The sequence below is a fragment of the Oenanthe melanoleuca genome, chromosome 20, assembly GCF_029582105.1.
Source record: "Oenanthe melanoleuca isolate GR-GAL-2019-014 chromosome 20, OMel1.0, whole genome shotgun sequence".
In the NCBI taxonomy this organism is placed as follows: Eukaryota; Metazoa; Chordata; class Aves; order Passeriformes; family Muscicapidae; genus Oenanthe; species Oenanthe melanoleuca.
Window position 1 is genome coordinate 6,133,163 of NC_079353.1, and position 25,200 is coordinate 6,158,362.

Genomic DNA, 25,200 nt, shown 5'->3' on the forward strand with positions numbered 1-25,200 from the left:
GGAGGTGCAGGGTGCAAGTCCTGCCAGAGGAATTCTGCCTCCAGCCTGACTGGGATTTATGATTCCCATCACAGCACTAGTGGGATTTTAAGCAACTCCTTGGCTGGATGGTGACAGCTCCTTCTTCTCCAAAGCCTTCAGAGATACCAAACCTAAATTCCCCTGAAATCCCCCAGCTCAGCAGGGACACACTGACCACCCCAAGCCACGGTGCAGGACAAGGACAAAGCCCAGTGGGGACACATTGGCAGCAGCTCGAAGAAAGACCATAGGAACTAAAGTCACAAACAGAACTGGGTTTTATTATGAAATAACCCTGCCAGTACATAAGGAAGTTCTGTCTGCAAAATACATTTCCTGAGGAAAGTAGATCACAGTATTCGTTTTCACAGAATAACATGTAGCCTGCTATAACTTTCAATGTGACTCTTTATTATTTAAATATTAACAGTATTCCTTCACATAAACAAGTACTCAGTCATCACATAACCAACACACAAACGACAAAATAAATATACAACAAGAGCACAGTTCATTTTTTTCCCGACTTAAATATTAAATAAATAATAAATACAGAATTTTCATTTCCTATTATCAGTGCCTGAAACAATATGAATGAAAAAGAAAAGAAAAACTGAAAAAGTCTCTCTTCCCCCCAGTGCCCCTGCCCCCACAAAAAAACAAACCAAAAAATTATCAAAATGTCTCAGTTATAAAATATCTTTAAAAAAATTCCCATCATTAAAAGAATAAATAACAAAATATATAAAAAATAACTTGGTTGCATCAAAATTACAAGTAGGAGTTGTAGATAGGGTTTTTTCTTTTTTTTTTCTTTTTTTTTTGGAATATCTTTTTTTATGGTCAAAAGTTTTAATTTTTAACTTTTTTTTTGCTTCTTTTATCTTCATTTCTATGGTGCAGTGTCCAGTTTAAAATAAGTATAAAATTAATAAATAAAAAAGTTAAATAAATAGCAAAAAGTTAACATAAGGTGTTGTAAATATAAATTACATACATCTTGCCAAAATTAAATAATTTACAGGATAATTAAACTAACTACTTTTTTTTTTTTCTTCTCTTTCTTCCAGTAAGTGCAATTTCTCTACTTTTAAATACTAACTGAATTGCAGTCACAATCAATTTGGACTCTATTTACATATTAAGAACATCGTGTTTTTAACACCTCAAATTTTATACTTTTTTTTTCCCTTTTTTTTTTTTTTTGTCTTTATTTTTGCACTTGGAATGGGTTCTAAAATAAGTGAACTGGTGGAGTCTGATCCTGCAAACACTTAACTGTGGGAACAAACCCACCCAGGCCAACTGCCCCATGGAACATAACACAGGGAACAGCTCCAATCAAGTTTCATTTATGGGCTTCCAGGCCAGATCCAGTGGCCATGGTAGTCACTGGGACTTTCCACTGATTTCTCCAAATTGGGAATGGTACCCTAAATATCCGCAGGATTTGGCTCCAAATGACACCACACTTTTGGTTGGGGTCAGCAAGATCCTCCCCACTCTGCCTGCCCCATGGCTGCGAGTGATGCAGGATGTGGGATGTGGGATGTCCCCACGTTGGGGCCCCTCAGGGGGTTTTGTCCCACTGAATTGTTTGGAGAAGGAAGCGAGCTCTGGGTGGGAGCAAACACGGGGAGCAGCCCCATGGAGTGACCGCCAGCCCTGTGGACAAAAAAACATTCACAGAGATGTTCTCTAAGTGCACAGAGGGCTGCACATACCCAGCTGCTCACAACTGCTTCTTTGGAAAAATTCCCAATACCTGAATCCTCTTTTTTTTTTCCTTTTCCCCTTTTTTTTGTTGCAGAATGGCGCTCGCGCTGTGATGTCGCGCAAATCCTAGAACACCAAACCAAACCGTCCTCATTGCCCTGTGGATACGTGTAAGGAATCAACTCCTGTTCACAGTACATAAGCACTTTTCTGGCCATCAATTAACAACTCTCTTTTTGTTGGTTTTTGCTTCTTTTTGATTTGATTTGTTTTGTTTTGTTCATCGCGATCTCAGCCGTTCTCTGGCATTGATGTATGATCTCTGGACTGGCAGTACTGCGCCACTGCAGGGATGATCACAATAATGAAAAGAACCAGAACTGTCATCAAACAGATTTCCAAAAAATCATATACACCGGACCATGACACATTAAAGAAATTCTTCTGTTTGAAATATCTGGAATTGGCCTATTCATAATAGCTACTCTCATATTTAAGACAGACAAAGGAATACTGTAGTTGCAAACTCCAAAAGCTTCCCTGAGAACCTTTTTTCCATTGCGCTTTCCACTGGAGATCCAGAACTGCTCTTCAGATTTCTTTCAGAAAATAAAAATAAGCTACTTTATAATACTTCAGAGTTCCCATGCCCAGTGGATATCTGAACACTTCGGGGTTGGGAGGCCCAGCACAGGTTCAGATTTACAGGTAGCTTGCAGCTCCAGCACTTGTAGCAACATAGAACATAACTCATGTGTGAGTAGGTGATCTGGACATACAACCATAGACAACATGAGGGTTTAAGCCAGTCATACACTAGTCTTGGATCAGACAAGACCCTGTTCTTGTAACGATTTAACCCTTGGATCAATTCTGCAAGAGCAAGCAACTCATGGAAGATGCCTGCTCTTCACCTGCTACCAAGCCCCACAGCCTACTGGAGAATTTAACCTTCCATCCTGATCTACCTCGTGGTCCAGGTAGAAAAAAATCCCACTTTTCTCAAGAAGGTCCAAAGTTAAGTAAACGAGAACATTGAGTTTGATCAGTTCCATGTCTCAGAAATGGCCTCTTGGTTACATTTTGGTCCTTTTTTTTTTCTTTTTTTCATTCATTAAACTAGTTTTCTAACTTGTAAACCTGAATACTTGGAGGGGAAGTTCCATCTTACAGTCTGTTTGCTTGCTGCTCTCCATCCTGCTGCACTACACCTGGATGCCCTTGACAGCTTGCTTGATGCTCTCCAGCAGGTCCTTGTTCTCTGGGTTCTGGTAGCACTCCTGGTTGGTGTACATGTCTGTCAGCGTGTTCACATAGGCATCAAAGTTCTGCTCACTAATTGGCTCCTGCAGCCAAAAAAAAAAAAAAAAAAAGTGTTAGTAGAAGAGCAGGAAGGGGATGAGAGTCTTTGCAATAAATTATCTGCATATTTTAGTGCCCAGAGAAGTTGTAGATTCCTGAAAGTGCTCAATGTCAGGCTTGGACAAACCTGGTCTAGGTTTGTCTAGGTAAGGACATCTTACCCATGGCAGAGGGCTGGAAAAGTGTGATTTTTAAGGTCCCTACTGACCCAAACCATTCCATGATTCTCTCTGTGTACAGACAGCCAAAGGTCTCCACATCAAAGCCTTTTTGTGGGCAGAGCTGCATCTACAGGAATCTCATCATCCCCTAATCCCACCAGATCTTAACCAGGTCCTTAATTTTATGCACTGGCCTTGTGGAGCTATTAACAGCATCAGGTTAAGTGTGTGCAGGCAGCCTGGCAGGCTGGAGGCTGAACTGAGGCATGGAAATGAAGGGCTGGAGGACAACAGGACTGCTGAAACATCACAGAGGGAACCAAAGGCAAAGTTGGGTCACCTTGGGCTCACAGCTGCCCAGCCCAGCTCTCTGCTGCAGCACAGCTTCTGCCTTTGAGGGGCATTGCAAGTACCTAACTTGGGCTTAGATGGAGAAAAAGACAGGGAGAAGGAAGAAAAAGAACGGGAATAAAATGAGCATTAAAGTCTCATGGGCATCATTTAATTAGAGTTGCTTGAAACCTTGAAAAAATATTTGCTGAACAGTTTATTTGACCTTTATGTGTCAAATACTTTACAAAAAAGCTCTCAGCAAGTGGTTTTCTGCCAGTTAGGCAGCTGGGTGAATACTATCCAAAACTGCTCTGCTGGAAGATGGCTTCTCTCCAACCAGCCTGAATTTAAATACAAGCCCCAATGAAAAGGATTCCCAAAAAAAAAAAAAAAAAAAAAAAAAAAAAAAAAAGAAAAAAAAAAAAAAAAAGGATGGAAGAAAAAATAAATCAAAAGCTCATTCCTCTGATCATTGCAATGGTCTTTATGAGTTGTAAGAGGACAGCTTCCTCAACAACATGAGCCCCACCTCCACACACCTGGTTTTGACAACAGTAATTACATTCCTGGGAATAGAGAGAAGGTAATTAATAGCCTTTTGTGGTTTTACTATTTTAATGCAGTCTTTTCATTTCTCAGTAACTCTATGGTTACATGCTGTGGGCTGTTAGACCTTGTTAAATTAAACAAAATACACTCTCTTTAAGAATGCTATTCTTTAGCTGCCAGCTATTCAAAACTGAATTGAAACTACCTGCATTATAATAGGAGCTCTAAGATCTTTCTGACGTTGAAATCCAATCCCTCCTGATCTCTGCTTGTGCTGTCTTAGCCTAAAAGGCACTGGGTGCCCTTGATAAAGTTTCCTATTTTGTGATAGTGCTCCCAGATGTAATGAGACAGAACAATAGATAAAAAGGGAGATCAGCAGAAAATGACAACAAAAGGGAGATATAATGCAAGCTTCAGAGATAAGGGAAAAGAACTGATCTTATAAAGGACACATAGGTGTATGGAAAGAAATTCTCCCCTCTCTAATTGTGGAAAAGCTTTATCATGGATTGGGATTGCACATCCCCCTCGATGACGCCGGCTCGGGCTGGGCACTGTCCGAGTTTCTTACCATGTGCGGAAGGCGGATATTGGCAAGGCTTTGGATGAGAGCCTGGCTCAACCCTGAGAGCTCCAGGAACAGGGCTTCGTTTTGCTCCTCTATGATTTTGTTTTCCTCCTCAATGTTCTTCAGGTTCTTCTCCATGGTGGAGATCTGTGGGGCAAGGAGCACGGCAGGGTTACCAGCCCTCACCAGTGGCACCCACCCACACCCTGCACCCCCAGGATTGGATGCATGGCCAAGGACACAAACCTGGGACTGGAGTTTCACCATGGCTGCTTCCATCTCCGAGTTGGACTCGTTCAGCTCACTGATCTCCTTGTTCAGCTGCTTGATCTCCTCATCGTTCTCCAGAACTGCAGAGACAAGGTCACAGGCAGTCAACAAATGCTCTTGGGGAAAGCAAAAGTGTTGAGTGTTCTGCTGAGCCCATCCTGCTGCACTGTCCTTACCTTGGCTTTTACAGGACGTACCTCTCACCTGCCTTTTTCTTTCTATTTTATTTATGATTAATACTTTTGTCATCACAGTTCAATGATACTTGAACAGGTCAATATGTAAATGCAAAAGCAAAGGGCAGCAGAGCAGTTGGAGTCCAACACATCCCCACACCCGGCAAGGTTGATTGTCCTGAACAACCAGGTCACTCTCTCCAATCCTGAGTTTGGAAAGATGCCATTTAAAAAACTAATGCAGGTTTTGATGAGAAATTACAAGGTCCATAAAATAAAGCAGTATTTCTGGAAGAGTGCAGGTATTTATAGGTTCCAAACTATCTAAGTATTCAAGTTCAATGCTTGAACCTTGTCAAATACCACAGAAAGCTCAGTAATAGCACTGGAAATGCAAAGTGCCATCGCCAACAAAATTCCAGATCCAGAAATATCTCAGTATTAAAAGCCCTGAATAGGTGAAAATTGCTGAAAGACTGCAAGGGATTTGTAAAAATGCCAGTGAATATAGGGGAAAAAAAAAATCTGAAAATCAGCATTACTTCTTTTACCTTCTTTATTGTTTCTCCCTTAAAATGTGTCACTCAAGGAGTGGGACCAGTACCATGCTACCAAAAACACCCAGAAAACCCAAGGAATGGGTGTTCAAAATATGATGCCCTCGAAATGTGTGCCCAGATTTCAGCTGAAACCTCCCCAGTCAAAAAAGAAAAAGATCTATGGGCTCAATACTCTGACACACCTGCAAGGCAAAGGAGTGAAAAACCTACCATCGCTGGTCTTGAATTTTGTGTTGAGAATTTCATCCCCTGAGAGTTTTCCTTTCTTCCCAGCAAAAGTAGCTCTTGGACACCCTGACAAACTGAAAAACAAGTAAAAATGGGTTTCATAAACTCTCAGTATTTATAGGTGCTTATGTTCCCAACATAAGAGCATGTGCCATTTGGTGGAATTCAAGCTGCGAGACAGTTCTAAAAGCTTTTTATGGTACAGAGGAAATTGCTTTATGAATAATGCCACAAAATGCCCCATTTATAAAGTGAGAGCAATTTTCTTTAAGCAAGGATTAAAAACACATTGCTTCCTAAAAGAGTATGTGTGCCAGGTGAGGAGAGTGACATGAGTCTGGTTTGTCTTGGCTGTTCCAGCATGCAAATAGAGATTTAGATTAGAGGTTGGGAAGAAATTCTTCCCTGTGAGGGTCATGAGGGAAGAGTTGCCCAGAGAAGCTGTGGCTGTCCCATTGCTGGAAGTGTCCAATGCCAGGTTGGATGGGTCTTGGAGCAGCCTGGTCTAGTGGAAGGTGTCCCTGCCTGTGGCAGGGGGTTGGAATGAGATGGTCTTTAAGGTCCCTTCCAACCCAAACCATTCTGTGATTCTGTGAATATTAAAAACAACCACACATTTTCTCCATCCAGTAGACTTCAACCTGACTGAACTCAGCATCAAAAGCAGCAGTTCTTGAGCCTGAACGAGGAGCTGAACGCTGCTCAAGCAGCACCTTAGGGCAGGTCAGTTTGCCCACAGCAAAACCAAAAGGATTTACCTTCTGTGAGTGAGGAAGCTCCCGTTGGCGTGGCCAGAACCATCACAGCCTGGGGTGGGGCAGGTTGGGCCTTCGTTCTTCAAGGACTTCCAGGAAAAAGAGGATCCGTTGAGCGACCCTTCCTTCTGCCGGCGAGCGGCCAGCGGGCAGCCGGAGGCGCTGCGGTGGGACGCGTACTTGCCACTGATGTGTCCCAGCCCCACACAGCCTGGAACAGGACACCTGTGGGAATCACCCACAGTTACAGCACAGCAACCAAGAGTGAGGGACAGAAGGAATAAAGGTGTAAGGGAATTGTTGATGTATTCCAGCCCAACGCAGCCCAGAACAGGACACCTGGGCACGGGGAGACACCCACAGTTACAGCACAGCAACCAACAGCAAGGAGCAGAAGGGAGGAATAAAGGTGTAAGGGAATTGTTGATGTGTCCCAGCCCCACACAGCCTGGAACAGGACACCTGTGGGAATCAGCCACAGTTACAGCACAGCAACCAAGAGTGAGGGACAGAAGGAATAAAGGTGTAAGGGAATTGTTGATGTATTCCAGCCCAACGCAGCCCAGAACAGGACACCTGGGCACGGGGAGACACCCACAGTTACAGCACAGCAACCAACAGCAAGGAGCAGAAGGGAGGAATAAAGGTGTAAGGGAATTGTTGATGTGTCCCAGCCCCACACATCCCAGAACAGGACACCTGTGGGAATCACCCACAGTTACAGCACAGCAACCAAGAGTGAGGGACAGAAGGAATAAAGGTGTAAGGGAATTGTTGATGTGTCCCAGCCCCACACATCCCAGAACAGGACACCTGTAGGAATCACCCACAGTTACAGCACAGCAACCAACAGGAAGGAGCAGAAGGGAGGAATAAAGGTGTAAGGGAATTGTTGAGCTGTAGGAGTGATGAAGCCTGGGAAGAGAGCATTTGCATTTGGGTCTCGTCTGGAGTTTACAGGGGAGATGCTTGGTTGATGGAAATAGCAGATGGGAAATTAAGAGTTACGGCTGCTCCTTCAAAAGAGGCAAAGAGAATCAAGGAGAATTCTGCAGGAGGGAAGTCTGTGGAGGTCACATCACACACAGCAAATTAAGTCCCAGTGGTGTCAGAAATCAGGTATTTGGTGCCTCACTGGGGACAAAAATGGCAGGTTGGGCTGCCTGACATGGGATCCTGATGTACCCCAAGGCTGGCACTCCCACACACGTACTGCTGGCTCTGCCCAGTGCCACTGCTAATGAACCCAGGCTCATCTCTTATCACCCTGCACCTGCACAGTCAACACAGGACAGGAGCACTGTCTGTGCCCTTGGGGACATAGGGGCCAGGAGACAGTCCCTGGGCCAGGAGATGTTCAGGCTGTGCACAAAGAGCTGCATCACCCACTGAGCCATCACTCACCCTGCAGCCACAGCATGGCCTCAGTTGCCTCCTCCTCCTCCTCCTCCTCACATCCTGCCTCTCTGTGGGGATCAACCCACGCTCTCGAGGGGATAAAGTGGGAATTATCATCAAGACAGCACGTGAGCCCTGCCCTTACCAGACTTCTGCCTCTTTATGGCCATTGAAGCACACAGGAGCTGTGAGGAGCCCTGTGGAAGCACCAACACAGCTTGTGCTGCTGCCAAGCACACGAGTGGCTCTCTAAAAGGCATCTCTTTCCTCCCTCCTACCCTAATGGCACTCTCCCTAAATCCAGCCATCCTACAGGCCCAGTGTAACTATCAAGGTTTCTGCTGTGGTTTGCGTTTGTTTTAAAAATGCTTGTCAATTATAAACACAGTCAAAAGTTTATTACTCAAGGGAGGTTACTCAAAAGTAGGGGAGGTGGAAGGAGGTAAGAAATGACAAAAATAACCCCCATGTCCTCGGTTTGGAAGCAATTAGGGACTTTGAGGCTCTCCAGCAAAAGCATTCACTGAGCTGCTCCTGAAAATCACAAGCTGCGTTTCACCGCAGAAATTATTGCCCTGATTGTTTACATTCCACACAAAAGGGAGATGACAGCAAAAGGGGGGGCCCTACACCCAGCCTTTTCCCAAGATAATTTGAAAAATGCTGATCTCGATTTTAATCAGCTGCAAATGCAGCACAATTCACTTATAATATCCCTGCCAGCAGGATCCTCAGTAAATTCATAACATCATTGCTTTTATATGATCACGAGCAAATTACTGAATCCTCAGGAGGAAAAGGAGAAGGGGGAGAGGGGGGAAGAGCAAGAGAGAAAGAGACAAACCCCAGCATTTCGTATGCAGCCGTTACAGCCCAACCATTACATATTTTACACCGTTAATTTAACTTTTATTACATTTTCATTGTTAAAAAATAAACCAGAGCCTTATTGTGCAAAACAGCTGTCTTGGACATATTTTAAAGTATTTTTTATATTATTATTATTTAATGGGAGCACCAGTAGCGTTTGATCAATTAGACACCTGTGGATGCTCCCAGTCTGTGGGATGGGCTGAAGGTTGAGGTGATCTGTTCAAGCACGTCTGCAGCAAATTACTGGAGGGATGAGCAGCACAAACAACAGGGACTAAATTACTTTCTCCTCGGTGAGGATGTGCAAATCTCGGCCGGGTTCCAAGCAGAGCTCGAGGCAGACAGAGGAAGGATTTAGAGCCAAAGCTCCTTAACACAAGCCCAGACCAGGCACACCTTGCTGTGGGTGGTGGGACAAACACTCCCATGGCTGGGGGAGGACAGCAGCCAGGGACTGCTGTGCCACCTTGTTTTGCACATCTCAGAGGAGTTTCTGCTCCTCCTGGCTGTGCTGGAAGAATGGGGGGTTGCTCTCTGGGCCATGGGATGTTAGGGAATGCCTTCACCTCCTGCTGCAGAGATCCTCACAGCCCATCCCACATTTCCTGCACCCATGCCCAGAGCTCTACTAACACCTGCCTGGGGGGGATGGCACCAGCTTTCTAGGAGTCAGAAAATCCAGCTCTGGTGATGCTCCAGTCCCATTTGGAGCCTGGAACCCAGAGAATCTATGGATGCCCCACCCCTGGAAGTGTCCAAGGCCAGAGTGGGTGGGTCTTTGAGAAATCTGGTCTAGTGGAAGGTGTCCCACCCCATGGCAAAGGGCTGGAATGAGGTGAGATTTAAGATACCTTCCAACACAAACAATTATATTATTTATTGCAACTTTATCTCCCAGTGTTTGCATCTTCAGGGTGGACTAGGAGAAGCCCAGCCCCTGGTGAGGATGCTGCTGGGGACCCTCACTCTGCTGTATGTGTGTGTCCTGCCTGCCCACCCTGTGTTCCCCATAACAAAACAGCCAAAATAAAAACTCCTTCCTCCTCAGGCTGGGAAGTGATTTCTGTGCAGAGAAACCACAGTGGGAAACTGCTTGCACATTCCTGCCCTGTCCTGCCCTGAATGAGGAAGGCACAAATGAGCAAAACCACAGCTTCCCCAGCCCCACAGGGCAGTGTCCCTGGGGAAACCATGGAGAGGGGTCACCTCCCAAATGGGGGCTCCAGCCATGGTGAGAGCAAAGCTACAGCAGCCAGCAGCTGCACATCCCCAGTTTGCTGCCTGCCCTTTCCTTCCCTGTGTCACTGGTTAATGGCACAGCACTGCAACACCACCAGCAATTCAGTGTATTTGAGCCAAAAGAGGCTTTTTTCCTGCAGATTCTCGAGTAGGTTGCTTAATTTTTAATAAACTCTGCAAACTCCTGCTAATTATCACACGGCTCATTTAACTGGGAGGCTTTCCTTCCTGTAGACTGAGGAGGAAGAACAGAGCAGATGGCTCAAATATCATCTTTTTCTGAAAGGTCCTTCCCCCCCAGCAGGCAGATCCCAGCTTCCCACAGCCCCTGCAGGGTTCTTCCACCCCCACTGTGTCCCACTTTGGCTCAGCCTCTGCTCCAGACCAAAACCTGGGCACATGAAAATATCCACCTCTGCTCCTCTGTGAGGGCAAGACCTGCCCTGGGAGTGAAATACTTTAAAAAAGATCCATTTGGAGTCAGTCTGCTGAGCCAAAGGAGTTTGGACACCCAGAAGCTCTTGGAAGTGGTTGATAATTTTTTCCATATTTCCTTTTATCCCCTTCCACCTGCACTTGCTGGGTGAGTGTACAGGCTTCAGAAAGGCTGGAGATGCTCTGAGGTAACAAAAAAAAAAAAAAAAGGGTCCTGTTGTCAGTGCTGTCTTTCATGTCCTGTAAGCTGTGTAAGGAGATACAGATCCCAGACCCCACATGCTGAGCCTGTGATGCTCAGACTTGCTAAAAGTCAGGACAAATGGATTTCACAGCTCATGAAAACTCCTGAGGTGGACAAAGCAATTTCAAATCTCTATTCCCCACAGGAATAAACCCCCTGGGATGTTTTGAAAACTTCAGTCTGAGGCAGCAGAGAGAGGTTTTTTCAGTGCACTTTGAATATCCTGTCCTGGCAAAGACTCCACAAAACACAGTTTCTTCAGGTTTGCCAGATGCTGACCCAACTCAGTGCTGGGTAGTTTCTACTTCTGCTGTGCTCCTGGCACTTAAGCCAGTCCATCAGCCCTTGCCTGCCCTCTGCTTCCCAAAAACCTGCAATATTTGGCTTCAGGGGTTTTACCCTCATTTACAGCACTGGTGTGATTTTCCAAGAATTATACAAAGTACAGGTAGCAGAGAAACTGCTGGTGCTCTACCAACCCACCTTTCACATCTGCAAGAAAACTGCACCATTACCTGCCCACCACCCAGTTTTTCCATCAAATACCAAAACTGCAGCACCAAAACACAGCAAAGAGCTCTGGTGGAGGATGCTCCAAACAGTGTGAGTGAGGGGGGTGTGGGGTGGGTGCTGATCCCCCAGGTGAATCTGTGTGAGGCCAAGTGGATGGAGTGACAAGCTCTGTCAGGAGTTATTTCCAGACTTACTTCATCAGCTCTGGGTCTTCTTTATCATCCTTTGTTGGGGTGATCTTGATCCCACTTTTCTTGGCACGAGGGCAGCCTGACAGACTGTGGTTAAAAAGAGAAGAAAGGCCTGTCTCACTGGCAGAATCTCTGCATTTGCTATTCCCCCGCTTCAGTCATCTTTCCCTTGAATTTGGCACAGTGTTTTTGATCTCTCTCGTTCTGCAGCTTCACATCACGAGGAGAAGTCAGAAGGAAAAAAAATAGTAAAAAATTGAGGGAGATGGACAGTAATTAATGGTGTCTAGATAAGAAGATATCTGCTAACAGCCTGCAATGTTTAATGGAATTGTTGAAACAGAAGGCTCAGATCTCTGCTATTAATGTTCTAAAGTGATAATAGAAGTCATAAATAGGTAGCAATATTAACAGGAACATTGCATCAGCTAAAATCTGACCCTTTGTCTTTTATTCTCTTGAAAGGAGCTTCTAATCAGATGCTGGAAACATCAGAAAAAAAAAAAGTCAGATTAAAGAGATGAAAATAGGCTTCAGTTGTCAGTAACATTAATGTTTTATTCAGAACTTTACAACTCTGCCCACTGCAGGGGAAAAAAAAAAAAAAAAAAAGAAAAAAAAAAAAAAAGAAAGCAACACAGAAAGAGGCTAGAGAGAAAATAATTTAAGGGAGATCTTACCTTCTATGCGATGCATAATTTCCTGTTATGTGACCAGAGCCATCACAACCAGGAGTAGGGCACCTGCAGAGGCAAGGGAGGCTCAGGTTAGCAGGGGATGGACACTCTGTGACAGCCCTGCTCAAAGAGAAATCTGGGCACTGCCAGCACAGGAGCAGGTTGTTCCTTCCTGCCCCTTCCCCCTCTGCAAGGACAAGATTTGGTCTGGAATATCCGTGGCACTGAAGTCAATGCATCCCTGCAGGGTGTGACATTGGAGAGGAGCATCTCTGGGATGCTGGGAGCACAGTGAGGGGCTGCTTGTCCATGAGGGGACACAGGTGCCAGCCTGTGTCCCCACCCTTGTGGAGGGGACAGCTCAGGAGCTGATAATGAGCTAAAATACCCCTCCAGGAGGGTTTGTCATCTTGAGGGAGGCAAAAGGAGACAGCAGGGACCGTCCAGGGCCAGCAGGATGGACCCAAGCAGAAACAAGAAACAGCTGGCAGCTCTGGACAGCAGGGCCACCATGGCCACCACCTACAGAAGGTTTTGGCTCAGGAATTGATGCCTCGGGGAGAATAATCTCAGGGAGGGCCAACGGGCAGGAGGGTCCTCAAAGGGCAAAACTGGCCAATGCTTCTGATGGAAAATGATGGAGAAAGAGGAGGGAAAGGTCAGGCTAGCCCTGGGTCCCCTCCTTCCACACCAGCAAGGGCAGGGATGGGGAGTCTGTGGGGGACAGGCTGTGAGGGGCCTCGGGCTGGGGCCCAGCAGGTGTGACCCGCCGCGGGGTCAGCACTGCCTTACACCGTGACTGAAGGAGCATCCGCAGCCCTGGGCTGCAAGGTGAGATCCAGCAAAGGCTGGGATGGCTCCTGAGCTCCCAAAGCTGCACAAAGGCTGCCGGCCCCAGCTGGGCCCCGCCTCGCTCGGGCCGGAGCGAGCGGCGCAGCGCAGAGATCTGCTCGGGGCTGCGGGGACAGAAAAGCTGTCCTGGGGACAAGGAGGAGAGCGAGGAGCGCTCAGAGGATGTGCACGCCAGGCTGCGGGTGAGCCACGGCTTTTTGGGTCAAGAGATGAGGGCTGGGTGGGGTGTGGGACAAAGCCACGGCGCTGCCGCAGGAGCGGGGGCGATGCTCAGCTGCTCCTCCCGAGCAGAGCCAGCGAAGCTCAGGGCACACCCACGAGAGCCCGTTCTGCCCGGGGGAAGGGTTTTTGGTGTCCCCACTTTCTCCAAAAACCCCTCTTTTGGAATCCACGGGTGCCTGTTTGGATGAGTGGCTGGTACCCGCAGGGCAGGGGTCGGTGTCTCCAGGACGAGCCGCTGAAATGATGGGGATGTGGTGATGCACGGCAGCCCCCGAGGGCAGGGCCCTTGGGAAAGGCAAGGTCCTTTCCTAGATGCTTCTCCTGAAGCTGGACAGGGCTCTGAGCAGCCTGATGTGGCTGAAGATGTCTCTGCTCACTGCAGGGGGTTTGGCCTTTAAGGTCCCTTCCAAACCAAATTATCCTGTGATCCTACACTGGTGCTCTGCACCCTGAGAGTTAGTGCAGCAAAGGTTCCCACAGGTGACTTCGGTTTGGCAGCTTGGAAAACACCTTTTTTAAAAATCTTCTTTTTCTCTGTTCAGAAAATATCAAAATTTTCCTCTTTGCAGCAGTTTTGAGGGAGACTTTGGCATTTGCAGGTCACTGAATAATCTCCATTGGCAAAAAAAATTGCACCTCACCTCGGGTAGGAGAGCAGGGACATGTTCTGGTTCTAGAGGGGTAACAGGGAGGCTCAGAGCCAGGAAAACATAAGAGCACATAGGTCTGGTGCAGTAAGAGCAGGACACATCCAGTAGGACCTCAATGAGGGTGAAAATTCTTCAATTCATTTAGAAATTAGAGATTTGGCAGATGACTGTGATATTCCCCAGCTCTACATTGTAGAAAGCAAAACTATTTCTCTGTTGTTCTAGCTTCAGGGTGGGAGCAAATTATAAAAACCCTAACACTAAACTCTTTTTCCCTTTCAGGATTTTTAAGGAGGAGAGAGAAGTAATTTGATTTTTATTTTTAATTATCTGGAGACAAATCATACCAACAGAGACCTTTTATTGCATGTTCCAGCCTGGAGCTATTTTTTTTATATCAGGGATATTAACCTCTGAAATAGAATTTATAATAGAAACACTGACATGGTCTTATCTGGAGCTCTGAAAAGCTATGACTGTACAATCTATAATATCTCAAAATCCCTTCCTCCCTCCTCTGCTCCCATCCTCACCAGGACATAGAAAAAAAAGTAGTATTTGAGGAAATAATATTAACAAGCTCTTTTGGTGCCAGAAGTCTCCTTTTTAACATGGTACTTTGATAAAAAGCCCTGACATTGGATGCCAGAGGGGAGCACAGGATGCTGCACAGCCAGGCTGGACACCATGCTCAGTCTCAGGGATGAGCCCCAGGGATTTGCTTTTTGTCTGGCCCTCACTGGGAATGGCCACTGCTCCTGAGAGCTTTTAGTACCTGGAACACCAATTGTCTGATCACTTGGCAATTCTTTCAAACTGTTGGAGAAACACCAGCTCAGCAAAGCTCTTTGGAGAGGTCCTTTCCAAACGTGTACAGGCTATAGTGTGTGATTAAGTGTACTTAGCACTAATCACAGCAGTCCTTGCCATCCACCAGCAAATTCTATTAATATCAACTAATCCTGCCACTTTGTCACCTCTGTGATAAGGAGCAGGTGGTTAACTAACACTTTTCCTGGCACCAGCCCCACACTGGTGGTGGGGCACAGAGAAGTCCAGGAGCCAGCACAGAGGGATTTGGGACTTTTCCAATGACCTTAGTGACCAGTGGGGCTCCACTGTGGCTCCAGAAACCCCTGATTGCACACAGGGCACAGCATTTTGGGTTTTTTTCATGACGACCCTGTGCAGTGTGAAGTCCCTCATGAGGCTTTACTCTCAGTGGAGGCTCCTCAGTTGTAGTTATGAATGGCTCAGTGTCTGAATGATCCAAAAACTGGATTCAGCAAAGCTGGGAACTCAGAGCAGACTCAGCCTGCAAGGTTAGGCTGGGCCCATGAAAGAGATGATGAAAAACAGTTCACAATGGGCTTTACCCCAGAGATGCAGACTGGGTGCAGAGGGTTGGGGTCTCCCCAGTGTTCCAAACTAAATACAATTTCACCTTTCTTTAGGAAAGGCAACCTAAGAGAGTGTTTGGGAAACCCACCTGTGAAGAATAAGCTCCTACTGCAAAGCAGGAGTTTGGATAAGACAGCAGCAAAGCTGAATATGGGATTCAGAGGAAAATACCTGAACAAAAATGTCAGAAGCAGGTTCCTCCCTTCAGAAACAGCAATGGGAATGGGGAAGTTTGGATTTCTGTGAGCCCTTGACCACTGGCTTAGGATCTGGCCTCACTAAGCATTTTTTCCCTCCCTCCTTCATTCCCTCACAAATCATGGAAATGAAGAGGAACCTCTCTCACTACATCCCAAACAGCCCCTAAAAAGTAGCACAAAAATAGCACCCCAGGTTCTCCAAAAGAGTTGGCTTGGCTGTGGGCTGGTGATGAGTTCCCAGCTGTGTCTCTACCCAAAAATAAATCCAGGCTTTGGATTATTTGAGATGGACAAAAATGTTAAATGAAAAGGGTTATGGCCCACACTAGGCAACAAGAGCTTGGGAAAAGATGCCAAGTGAAAAAGAAAATAACATGTCTACAATGCCCAGAGGAAACCTGCCAGGCATCCAGGTTATTTCCAATCATTGCCATCAACCCCCTCCCCAAAATAATCCTTGCTCCAGGCGATTGCCTCTTCAGCACAGCAGCTGGAAGCTGGACTCCACCAGAGCCCCTCACAGGCAGGTTTTGATCAGCTCTTTGGAAGGAGAAGGGAGGGGATGGAAAAGCAAAAGCAGAGCAAGAGGTGTGGGGGCAGGAAGGGAGAAGAGAGAAAAAAAGGGTGGAAATAAAGAAAAAAAAGGAGTTCCAAGTTGAGCGCAAACATACTTGAGGTCAGCAGAGTGGGCAGCCATGAGGTTTCTGAGGCTCTTGTCAGCAAGAGGACAACCAGAAAGGCTGAAAGAGAAGAGATGGAATATCTGGATAAGCAGAAAAAAAAAAAAAAAAAAAAAAAAAAAAAAAAAAAAAAAAAAAAAAAAAAGAGAAAAAGGGCTGGGGCATGGGGAGGGAGAGGGGCAACAGAAGGGGGAGGAAACAGAACCAAACTATCCACATGGTCACAAACTATACCAAAAGAAAAAAAAGTTGTTTTTAGAGTTCAAACCATGGAAAAAACCTCGACCCACCTGCGGTGAGAGGCATAGTTCCCCGTGATGTGTCCACTGCCGTCACAGCCTGGGGTTGGGCAACTGGGCAACAACAACAACAAAGAGCATAAGTGTGGGAAAGGAACAGCTTCCCCAAGATCCATAGGTGGGCAGAGCTAGCAGAGCCCCCTCAGGGTCTGTCTGGGGCATCTCAGTCCAGCCCTGCTGCCAGACCCCTGACACCAGCCCCATCCATCAGATCTTGGTGTGTGCTTCTGTGTTTGCATGGATATAAACCAGCTGTTCCCCTTTCAGCTCCCCTTCCTCCCCTTTACTTCTGAAAGATCATAAGGATCCTAAAAACACAATTAAAAAAACTGTGACAAGGGCAAAGAAAGTGTTTAAGACCCTTAGTTGATGGGAGGGCTTGGTGGCAGTGGGGGACTGGCAGCAGCCTGGCAGCTGTGGCCACCCCTGGCTGCTGCTGCCAGGTTGGATAATTCCTGCCACACTGAAGCTCTAGCTGCAGGAATCATCTTGTTCAGATTTCAGATCTGAATGAGGTGCTTCTGATTTCAGCTTTCTGAAATGATTTTTTCTCCCATCCCTTACAGCTGCACAGAAAAGCTTGCAAGCACTGTTTGCTGCTGAAAGGGAATGACAGTAACCTCTGGCTGTGCCTGGGGTGATGGGAAGATACAGGTGAGAGGCACCTGCCTGGAAGGAGCACAAGAACCACCCAGACACAGAACATCAGACACAGCAGGCCAGTCTACTCCTGAGTTAGCTACAGCTAATTCATTACAGCCCTTGGGCCAGAGAGCAACAAGGATATTAAATGGAGAGGGAAGGCTCAGGGCTGCCCATGACACCATTTATTTATTACAGGGCTGTTTCCATTTAGGAAATTTCTCTACCATCACAATAAAATTAAAGCACAAGAGGACTTCAGGGCTTTAGCTCAGAAATTGTTGTTCACATCACTGGTGGGTTTTTAAAAACCCTTTAAAAAACCCTAGGGCAGCTGCTCTGGGTTTGCTCATTTAGGGAAGTTGCTGCTGCTGCTGCTCTGGCCCCACAGATCTGCTCCCTGCCTGGCTGCTCCCTCACCTCCTGCCTGCAGATAACGAGTGAGTTGGATGAGATCAGCAAAACGGTGCCACCAACTCCCTGTGTGGTGTGTGGGAGGGTCAGATGCACAGGAAAGAAGCCAGGAACAGCTGGGATGCCTGGGAGGGGAAACCTCCCTATCACAGCCTCCAGGCTGATCCCAACGTGCTGTTAGAGCAGAGCCAGGTCCAGGCTGCCGTGTTTGGCTCAAACTGTTAAACATTAACCATTCCTGTGGGAATCAGTGGGGATGAGAGCCATACTCTGTCCAAGAGGGCAGATCTGGGTCTGGGCCTCCACCCACACGATGGACAGACAGATTAAGCTGGGTCAAGGTCTCTCTCCAATGCAAAGTGCAACACAAGAGCAAACGTGCTGCAGCCTCAGGTCACAGTTTGTGTTCCTGCTGTATCACAATGCTGGGACCCACTCCTCTAAGCCAACAAATCCTGTCTTCTCAATGAGACATCTTGTGTTCAACACCCCCTTCAAGGCAGTACTGAGATCCCTTGGGTGCTCTTGGCTCCACAGAATCAGCCAGTGTCCCAAAATCCCAGGGGTTTAGGACATTGGGTAGGTGCCATCACCATACCAGAAACACACTTGCAGGAAAATACCAGGAAAAACTGGCCCTGAAAGGAGTTTCCCACAATCCTGTCTATGAATCCCTAGAACACAAAGCTCTCAGGTTCCCTTCATCACTGCAAAGTAATGTAGGAACATATTATGCCTCATTGATCAGCAGTTGTAGGAGGATGAGTAAGGTCAATCACAGTAAGAAAGGGAGCTACAGCTCTTATTTATAACATGTATTTACTAATTTTGTTTCCAACCACGCTGGCTAAGTACATATTAATAGATTTTGGAGGAAGAGACAAGAAGGCAGGACTTACGTGAGCAGCTCTTTCTTGATGTCCTTGGAGAGGAATTTCAGCTTGAAGTTGGTTAAAGTAACTTCACCTGGATATTTTCTCTCTTCAAAGTTCTCCTCTGACACTTCTTGCTCATCAGCTTCCGAGGAGGCGAAAGAGTGAGCAGCAGGCTCTGACTGCAAGGAAAGGGGCAGAGTTGTGGTGTGCTCATTGAGCTGTGGTGGGAAAGGATCCCAAGTCCATCACAGCTAAGGGTTAGGGCAGCATTGCCAGCACTCCTGAGCCCCCTGCAAGCACCTCACAGCACCCAGCCTGGAGATCCAACAGCCTGTCACTTCCTGGGTTTGTAGGAGAAATCTGTAAACCATGTCTGTAAAGGGATTTACATGTGGCTTTCCCAAGGTCTTGAAGGGATGAAGATCAGTGCAACCCCCTCACACTCTTCCTCAGGAGCCTCCCCATGGGCAGAGAGGCAGGTGATGCTCTCAGAACCCTCACCCACGCTGGGGGTCATGGCTGGATTCCCCCCTGCAGGATTAATGTCCATGCCATGCAGGGCTGTAGCTGCTAATGGCAGATATAAATCATCCTGAAAAACATCACCAGAAGCAGCACTGCTGCAAGGGAGCTGACAGGATTTACAATGGAGAACACTGCAGACCCAGTACAGCAAAGTGGTGGGTTCTCCCTTTGCAAGGGCATCCCAACAGATCCAAGAGCAGTTGCTTCCTGCCTGGTTTTCCCTGGCTGATATCCGAGAGCACCGACAAAGGCAGGAATATTTCTTTACTTAGCTCAAAGGACAAACTGGGGTTCTGGGGAAAATAGAACAACTGTGCTGGCAAACAGGGCATTCAATGTCCCCTGAGCTGTTATTCAAGCATCAGGACCCACTGCTCACCTCCTCTGGCTCCTCTTCCCGCTGGCGGTTTGGTTTCGTGTAGTCAATGGGCCCATCCCACTCATCCTGGCGGGAGGTCTGGCTGGACTGGGGCGAGGTCATGGTGCTGCTCGTGGCACTGGTGCTGTTTTGGCGCTGGGACACGTCTGGGGACTTCACACTGGGGCTACTGCTGCAGCTGCTGCTGCTGGGGAAGGTGCTCTCCCGTTTGCGGTGCTTGTTCATACTCAAGTCCAGGGTCCCGTTTTCATCCACCTCAATGTCCATGGACTGAAAGGTTGGAAACACAACCAGTGTTAGCAGCTGCCAGGAAGTCCCCATGGGGATCTTGCCCCCGTTTGTCTTTTGCAGTGCAGTGGGCAGGTATTCATGCCCCATCCTCTCCTCAGTCAGGAAGGAGGAACTGAACGAAAAGGGTTGCTCTTCCCTAAATATTTCAGGAACGCGTCATGCAAAGGCAGCCCTCTACTACCAGCAGAGTGGCACTTTGAGTGAGTTGATTGAACACAGCATCTAGTGCCACTTATGCTTCATGGCATCCAAAACATTTGCCCAAGGCTGGGAGTGTTCCATGTGACTTTGGGAAAACCCATGTTCCTCTGAAAAACAGACGGAGATCAGTCTGGACACAATTGGGGAATTCAAATGGCATCAGATATAGATCAGGGAACAACTGAAACCAGCTCTGAGAATCATGGAATTACAAAATTGTTTGGGTTGGAAAAGCCCTCTGAGATCATCAAGTCCAAACTTTCACCCAGCACTGCCAAGCCCACCACTAAACCACATCCCCAAGTGCCACATCCACATGTCCTTTCAATCCCTCCAGGGATGGTGGCTCCACCACTGCCCTGCACAGCCTGTTCCACGGCTTGACCATCATAAATCATAAATTTTTCCTAATATCCAGTCTCAGCCCAAGACTTGGCTCATATGGGTAATTTGAACCATAGACACCTCCACATCACTCCAAGAGCCAAGATTCCCTCCTCCAAACCCAAAGCAGGGAGCCAAAAGGGTGAATTTGCATGAGTGCCTGCATTCCCTCTATATTTAAAAAACCAAAAGGAAACGAAAGGTAAACCAAGGTGTTTCTCCCATCCTGAATTTCAAGCTTGGCCCCTGGGCAGTGTCTCCTGGCCACATTCACCCACCTTGCCAGGGGCCTCTTGCTGCTTGGTGCTGAGGTTCTCGGGCATCTCCCAGCAGCGGGTGGAGAGGTTGAGGATGGCAGTGGCTGCCATGTGCGCAGCCTCCGCGTCGTGGGAGTAGTCGAAGCCTGTGGAGGAAGATGAAGTGCTCTTCACGTAACTGCTGGAGGGGCTGTGGCTGGGGGAAGAGGCCTTTGGAAAAGGTTTGGCTGGAATAAAAAGAGAAGGAACAACACAAGGCTAATGTATAAGCGGCATGAGCAGCAGGGAAAGGTTAAGTCAGTGTGACGTGGTTAATGTATGCGTGGTTCCTGGGGTTATTCCCAATCCAGGGGTTGGTTTGTTGCCTGGGACGTGCAACAGGAGCAGTGCTGGCTGCAGCTTGTGCTTAGTGTGAAAGGTTAATTCATGAACTGACTCTGCCATCAATACCCAAAACACAAGTGCTTTTCTTCATTAGAGCTGCTCCTCAGCAAAGCAGTTAAAGCAGGAATTTAGAGAAGCTTCCTGGCTCTTTTTTTATTGTCTCTCTCTGTCCATAACTTATCTCCAGGGCTGCATTACAGGGAGATTTCTAGTAACATGTTTGAAAACTTGAAATTTATAAAATCCCATTAACAGAAAAAACATGGTCATAAAATATGAGCTTCCAAGGATGACACTAGTGAAATATGGATTTTCTGACAGCTGACATATCATTTAAATATGCCAGAGTAACAGGATTTATTGCACAGCTGCACATAGCCACGCTGCTGCTCTGCTCCTGTATGTCTCAGCAGCAGCAAAGCCAGCCTGGAGATGCAATTTCTCTTCATACCCTGTGAAATTAAAGTATTTCTCAGGGTAGACACACAATAAAACTTTCCCTAATAATAATTAATAATTCCCTATTAATAAAACTTGAAGCTGAACCCATTTAGGGGCCCTCAGTAGTTTCAGTGTGTGCAAACAGGAAATCATCTGATTTAAAGCAGTTACAGGATTGTATTCTGAATCAATTATCAAAATCTTCAAATTCTTAATTCATTCCACCATGCTCTTTCTGGGGGAAACTGTCTCCCCTTCAGTGGGAGGCTCACCCAGGGAAGATTCATAAGCTTTGTCCTGATCATGGCAAAACAAAGCCGACCTCAGCTGATGCAGCCACGGAGCAAAGTGATTTCATTATTCCCATTACAAACTCGTAATATAAGACACTATAAAATACTAATCTTCCCCAGCACTGCTTTCTTCCTCGTTGCGTGCGTATATAATGCATATTGACATTAATGGGAGTTATGCACACGCATGTGGGGGAATATAAATCCCTCTGGATGAAGATCTCTTTAAAATAAGTTCTCAGTGAAAGGAGCAGATTTCCCTGCTATGATTGGCAATCATATTCATCCTGTCGCTTTGATTAACTCATTGGAGGTTTGCCCACATGGTTATTCTTGTGTCTGGCTGCTTGTTTTCCTGTCCAGTTTAATCCATGTCTTCGAGGCGGGGTGCGAGGATCCGCCAACCCAACCTGACAATATCCAGGATCGGGAGATGCCAATTTCAATTTCACACCGTAGGCTCACTGATGCTTTTCCATTTCATAAGTATTTCTACCACTAATAGACTCGCAATCAGCAAATTAGTGAAATAAGTGATGAGAAAAAATAGAAAGGATTATCCTAGTGGGTCTGCTGGAATTATTTTTGTCAGTACAATTACCCTGAAAATTCTTTGCTAATATTGCAAATAACACAATCTATTCAGTGAGAGAATCACTTGTACTGGGAAACAAATTACTTTTCCATCAGCCCTAACCCAGGATGACAGTGGCAGTTGTGCTCTCTGGCCTCCATCCAATTTCATTGTCTGATCCTGTACAGATTTAGTACTGTAATAAAGGGCGCTCCCATTGTAGTGCAACAACCAGGATGCTTTCAAGTACGAGCACTTTTTTAGAGAGCAGCTGCATCAGGATTAAGCAGGATTGTGGAAGTGGGATTAGCCAGACAGAAAGCCCTCTTGAGGCTGCTGACTTCTACAAACTGGGCTCCTATTTTTTTTTTTTTGCCCCTTGAAAGAATGTCTTGAGGTGTGCAGTTGGTGTCAACACATTTGCAAGGGCTGTGTCCCCATGCAGTGTTCCTCTTGCCCTTTCACCCCGGCCCCTCAGGGTTTATTCAGCCATTTCATTTTCACCCAGAGCTATAACAGTGCAAGGTCCTCAGAACAGAGCAGAGGTGGGTGGCTACGATAGGAAAGAGCTGGAAGATAGAGGTGGGTGATCGATAGGTAGAGCTGGAGAGCAGAGCACGGCAGGGAAGACAAATGGGGGGAGTGGGTCATATATAAGATGGAAGAGAAGAAAACTGTAATCCATTTAGCTAGATGAGGAAAGCCAGATCAATAGATATGAGCTGCAAAGCAATGGGGACCAACTGAGGACAACTGTGTAACTTATCCCACCTCAAGACATCACTCAGATTAATGTTCCCACCACAGTTCATCCCACAGCCAAAGAGACTCTTTTCCCAATAAACTTTCCCAGCAGCCATGGACTCCCCCTCACCATCAAAGGTGCTCACCTTGGGACGCACATGACCCTCCCCATCCCAGGGGGGTCCAGCAGCTCAGCCCCAAGAGTCTCCCATCACCCCAAAGCCACCACCCCAAGAGCCTTGCAACATGCTGAGAAAGGCAGAAAACGCAAAAAGCGAGTCCATCCCTGCTCCCAACTTACATTTAAAGGCTTTAGGTGAGGTTTCGCTAGTCTGAATCTTTGGGGCAAGCATGCGTTTGCCAAAAACCTGAGCATCAAAACTTGCATAATCGAAGGTGACCTTGGAGTACTTCTCCAGCTCCTTGGCCAAGTTGGCCCGGGGGGTGGCTGGGACCATGTTGGGCCGGTAGCTTCCATACTGAGGGATCTCCAGTTGCTTCACAAAGCACATAGGCCTGAGGATGAAACAATGAACAGCAATTATTTCTCTTTTCCTTGATGAGGTGACTGTTGACAGGGGACCAGACACAATGGGGGCACAGCTGCACCTTGTTCCTAAAGGCTTAATGGGGATGAGGAAGCAGCTACAGCCCTTTTGCTCTTCTTCAGCAAGTCTGCATTTGATTTGGATCTTTCAGACTCCAGTTTTATTTTTTCTATCCTTTTTCACCTTCTTTTTTTCCCTCTTTTTAAGCAAAACTATCGAGGTGTCAACCTCATGCAGCACAGTGTTCTTGCAGGCTGTTACGGCGTGGCAGCACTTCCCAGAAGAGAACAAACTTGGGCAATAACTCCCTCATGGGACCCTCATGACACAGGGTGGCACACAAAGACGTGAGGACCCCAGTTCAGCTCAGCTCAGCTCCCTGCTGCAGGTTCATTGCAGAGGCACCAGGGCTTCTCCCCTGCCTCAGCCCCTCCTAGAGACCCGCCTGCTACGGGGCTGCCTATCATGAATCAATTTGTCTTGCATATAAATTGTATATAAATGGCCTATTGTTATTCTCCTTCCCGTGACCTCTTTCCACCAGAGAGTCCTGGGAGCGGGAGCTCCTTGGAGCATGGACCGTCCTCGTGATGCGCTCAGAGCGCTCAGCGCGGGCTCCGCTGCAAATAAATAAGTAATCGCCCTAAATGGCCTTTCCAAAGTAGCGAGAGCTGGAGCACCAGGGTGCTCAGCAGTCCTGGGGAGCAGATAAATAAATGAATCAGAGCTCGATGCCTTTGTGGGAGGGCTGCTCAGGGCTCGCACCGCGGTTTGTATCCTGCTCTCGTTGCAAAATAACCAACCATATTCCAATCCATCTGTAGCCTCATGAATCACATCAGCTACGGAAGCCAGCATCTATCAGGGACATCCTTAATGGGCGACAGCCCTTTCTCCCAGGAAGAGAGAGACAGGAAAAGTATCAAAATTAATGTGACTGGTTTGGAAACGAGCGGCAGGTTCCTCTCCTCTGAAACATGCAGGCTAAGGAAGAAAAGCAGGTGGACTTTAATGCACAACTGCCATGGAGTGATTTGTGTGTAGCCTAAATCTCCTCCTCCTCCCCCTCCCCAAGCCCACCCTACTTATAATGCTGATATAATAACCAGCCCTCGCTGGCAGTTTGTGCTGCGGAGCAATCGGCACAAGTGCCTTCTGCTGCACTGCTAAAACCCTTTGGCCTGTAGCCTCAGCATTAATTGATGCTACAGAAGCAATTCATTGTCCTCAATGCTCTCCCTGGGATCATCAATTAAATATCTCCCCACCTTGGCGAGACCTATGCTCATAATAACAGGACTCAGCAGTATCAAGATACAGCTGGAGGGAGAGGTGGTGGCTGTTCCTGGAGTGTGGTGGGGTGCAGAGGGCTGGGGCAGAGTGGGGACATGGAGCTGAGCCCTCCTGTCCCCCTTACCTGAGTATCCGGTCAGAATTGGAGCTGGTCTTTGCAGAATCACCAGACTGGGTTTGTTGCTTTTCATGTGATTTGGCTAATTTTTCAGCAGCAGCAATGGGGCACCCAGATAAACTGTGGGATTTGGTTGAGGTTTTTTTTGTAGGAGAAGAAAAAGAGAGAAGGAAACCAAGCATGAGGAATGAGCACAAAAACCTTCATTTCATACACCCAGAGCTACACTGAGCCTGTGACAAAAGTGTTTGCTTCCTCCAC

General features: G+C 47.0%; 1 protein-coding gene across 1 annotated transcript in view; it reads right to left on the bottom strand.

Moving 5' to 3' along the window:
* Nucleotides 1–411: 411 nt before the first annotated feature.
* MYT1 (myelin transcription factor 1) overlaps nt 412–25,200 on the bottom strand; it is a 34,979-nt gene continuing 10,190 nt past the window's right edge. Inside the window, 14 exon segments of the mRNA XM_056507416.1 lie at nt 412–3,083; nt 4,717–4,860; nt 4,960–5,063; nt 5,930–6,021; nt 6,706–6,927; nt 11,599–11,682; nt 12,276–12,338; nt 16,269–16,337; nt 16,568–16,630; nt 18,532–18,686; nt 19,412–19,681; nt 20,566–20,690; nt 23,282–23,496; nt 24,946–25,059. Of these exon segments, the coding sequence (XP_056363391.1) occupies nt 2,943–3,083; nt 4,717–4,860; nt 4,960–5,063; nt 5,930–6,021; nt 6,706–6,927; nt 11,599–11,682; nt 12,276–12,338; nt 16,269–16,337; nt 16,568–16,630; nt 18,532–18,686; nt 19,412–19,681; nt 20,566–20,690; nt 23,282–23,496; nt 24,946–25,059 (1,861 nt within the window). The 3' untranslated portion in view covers nt 412–2,942.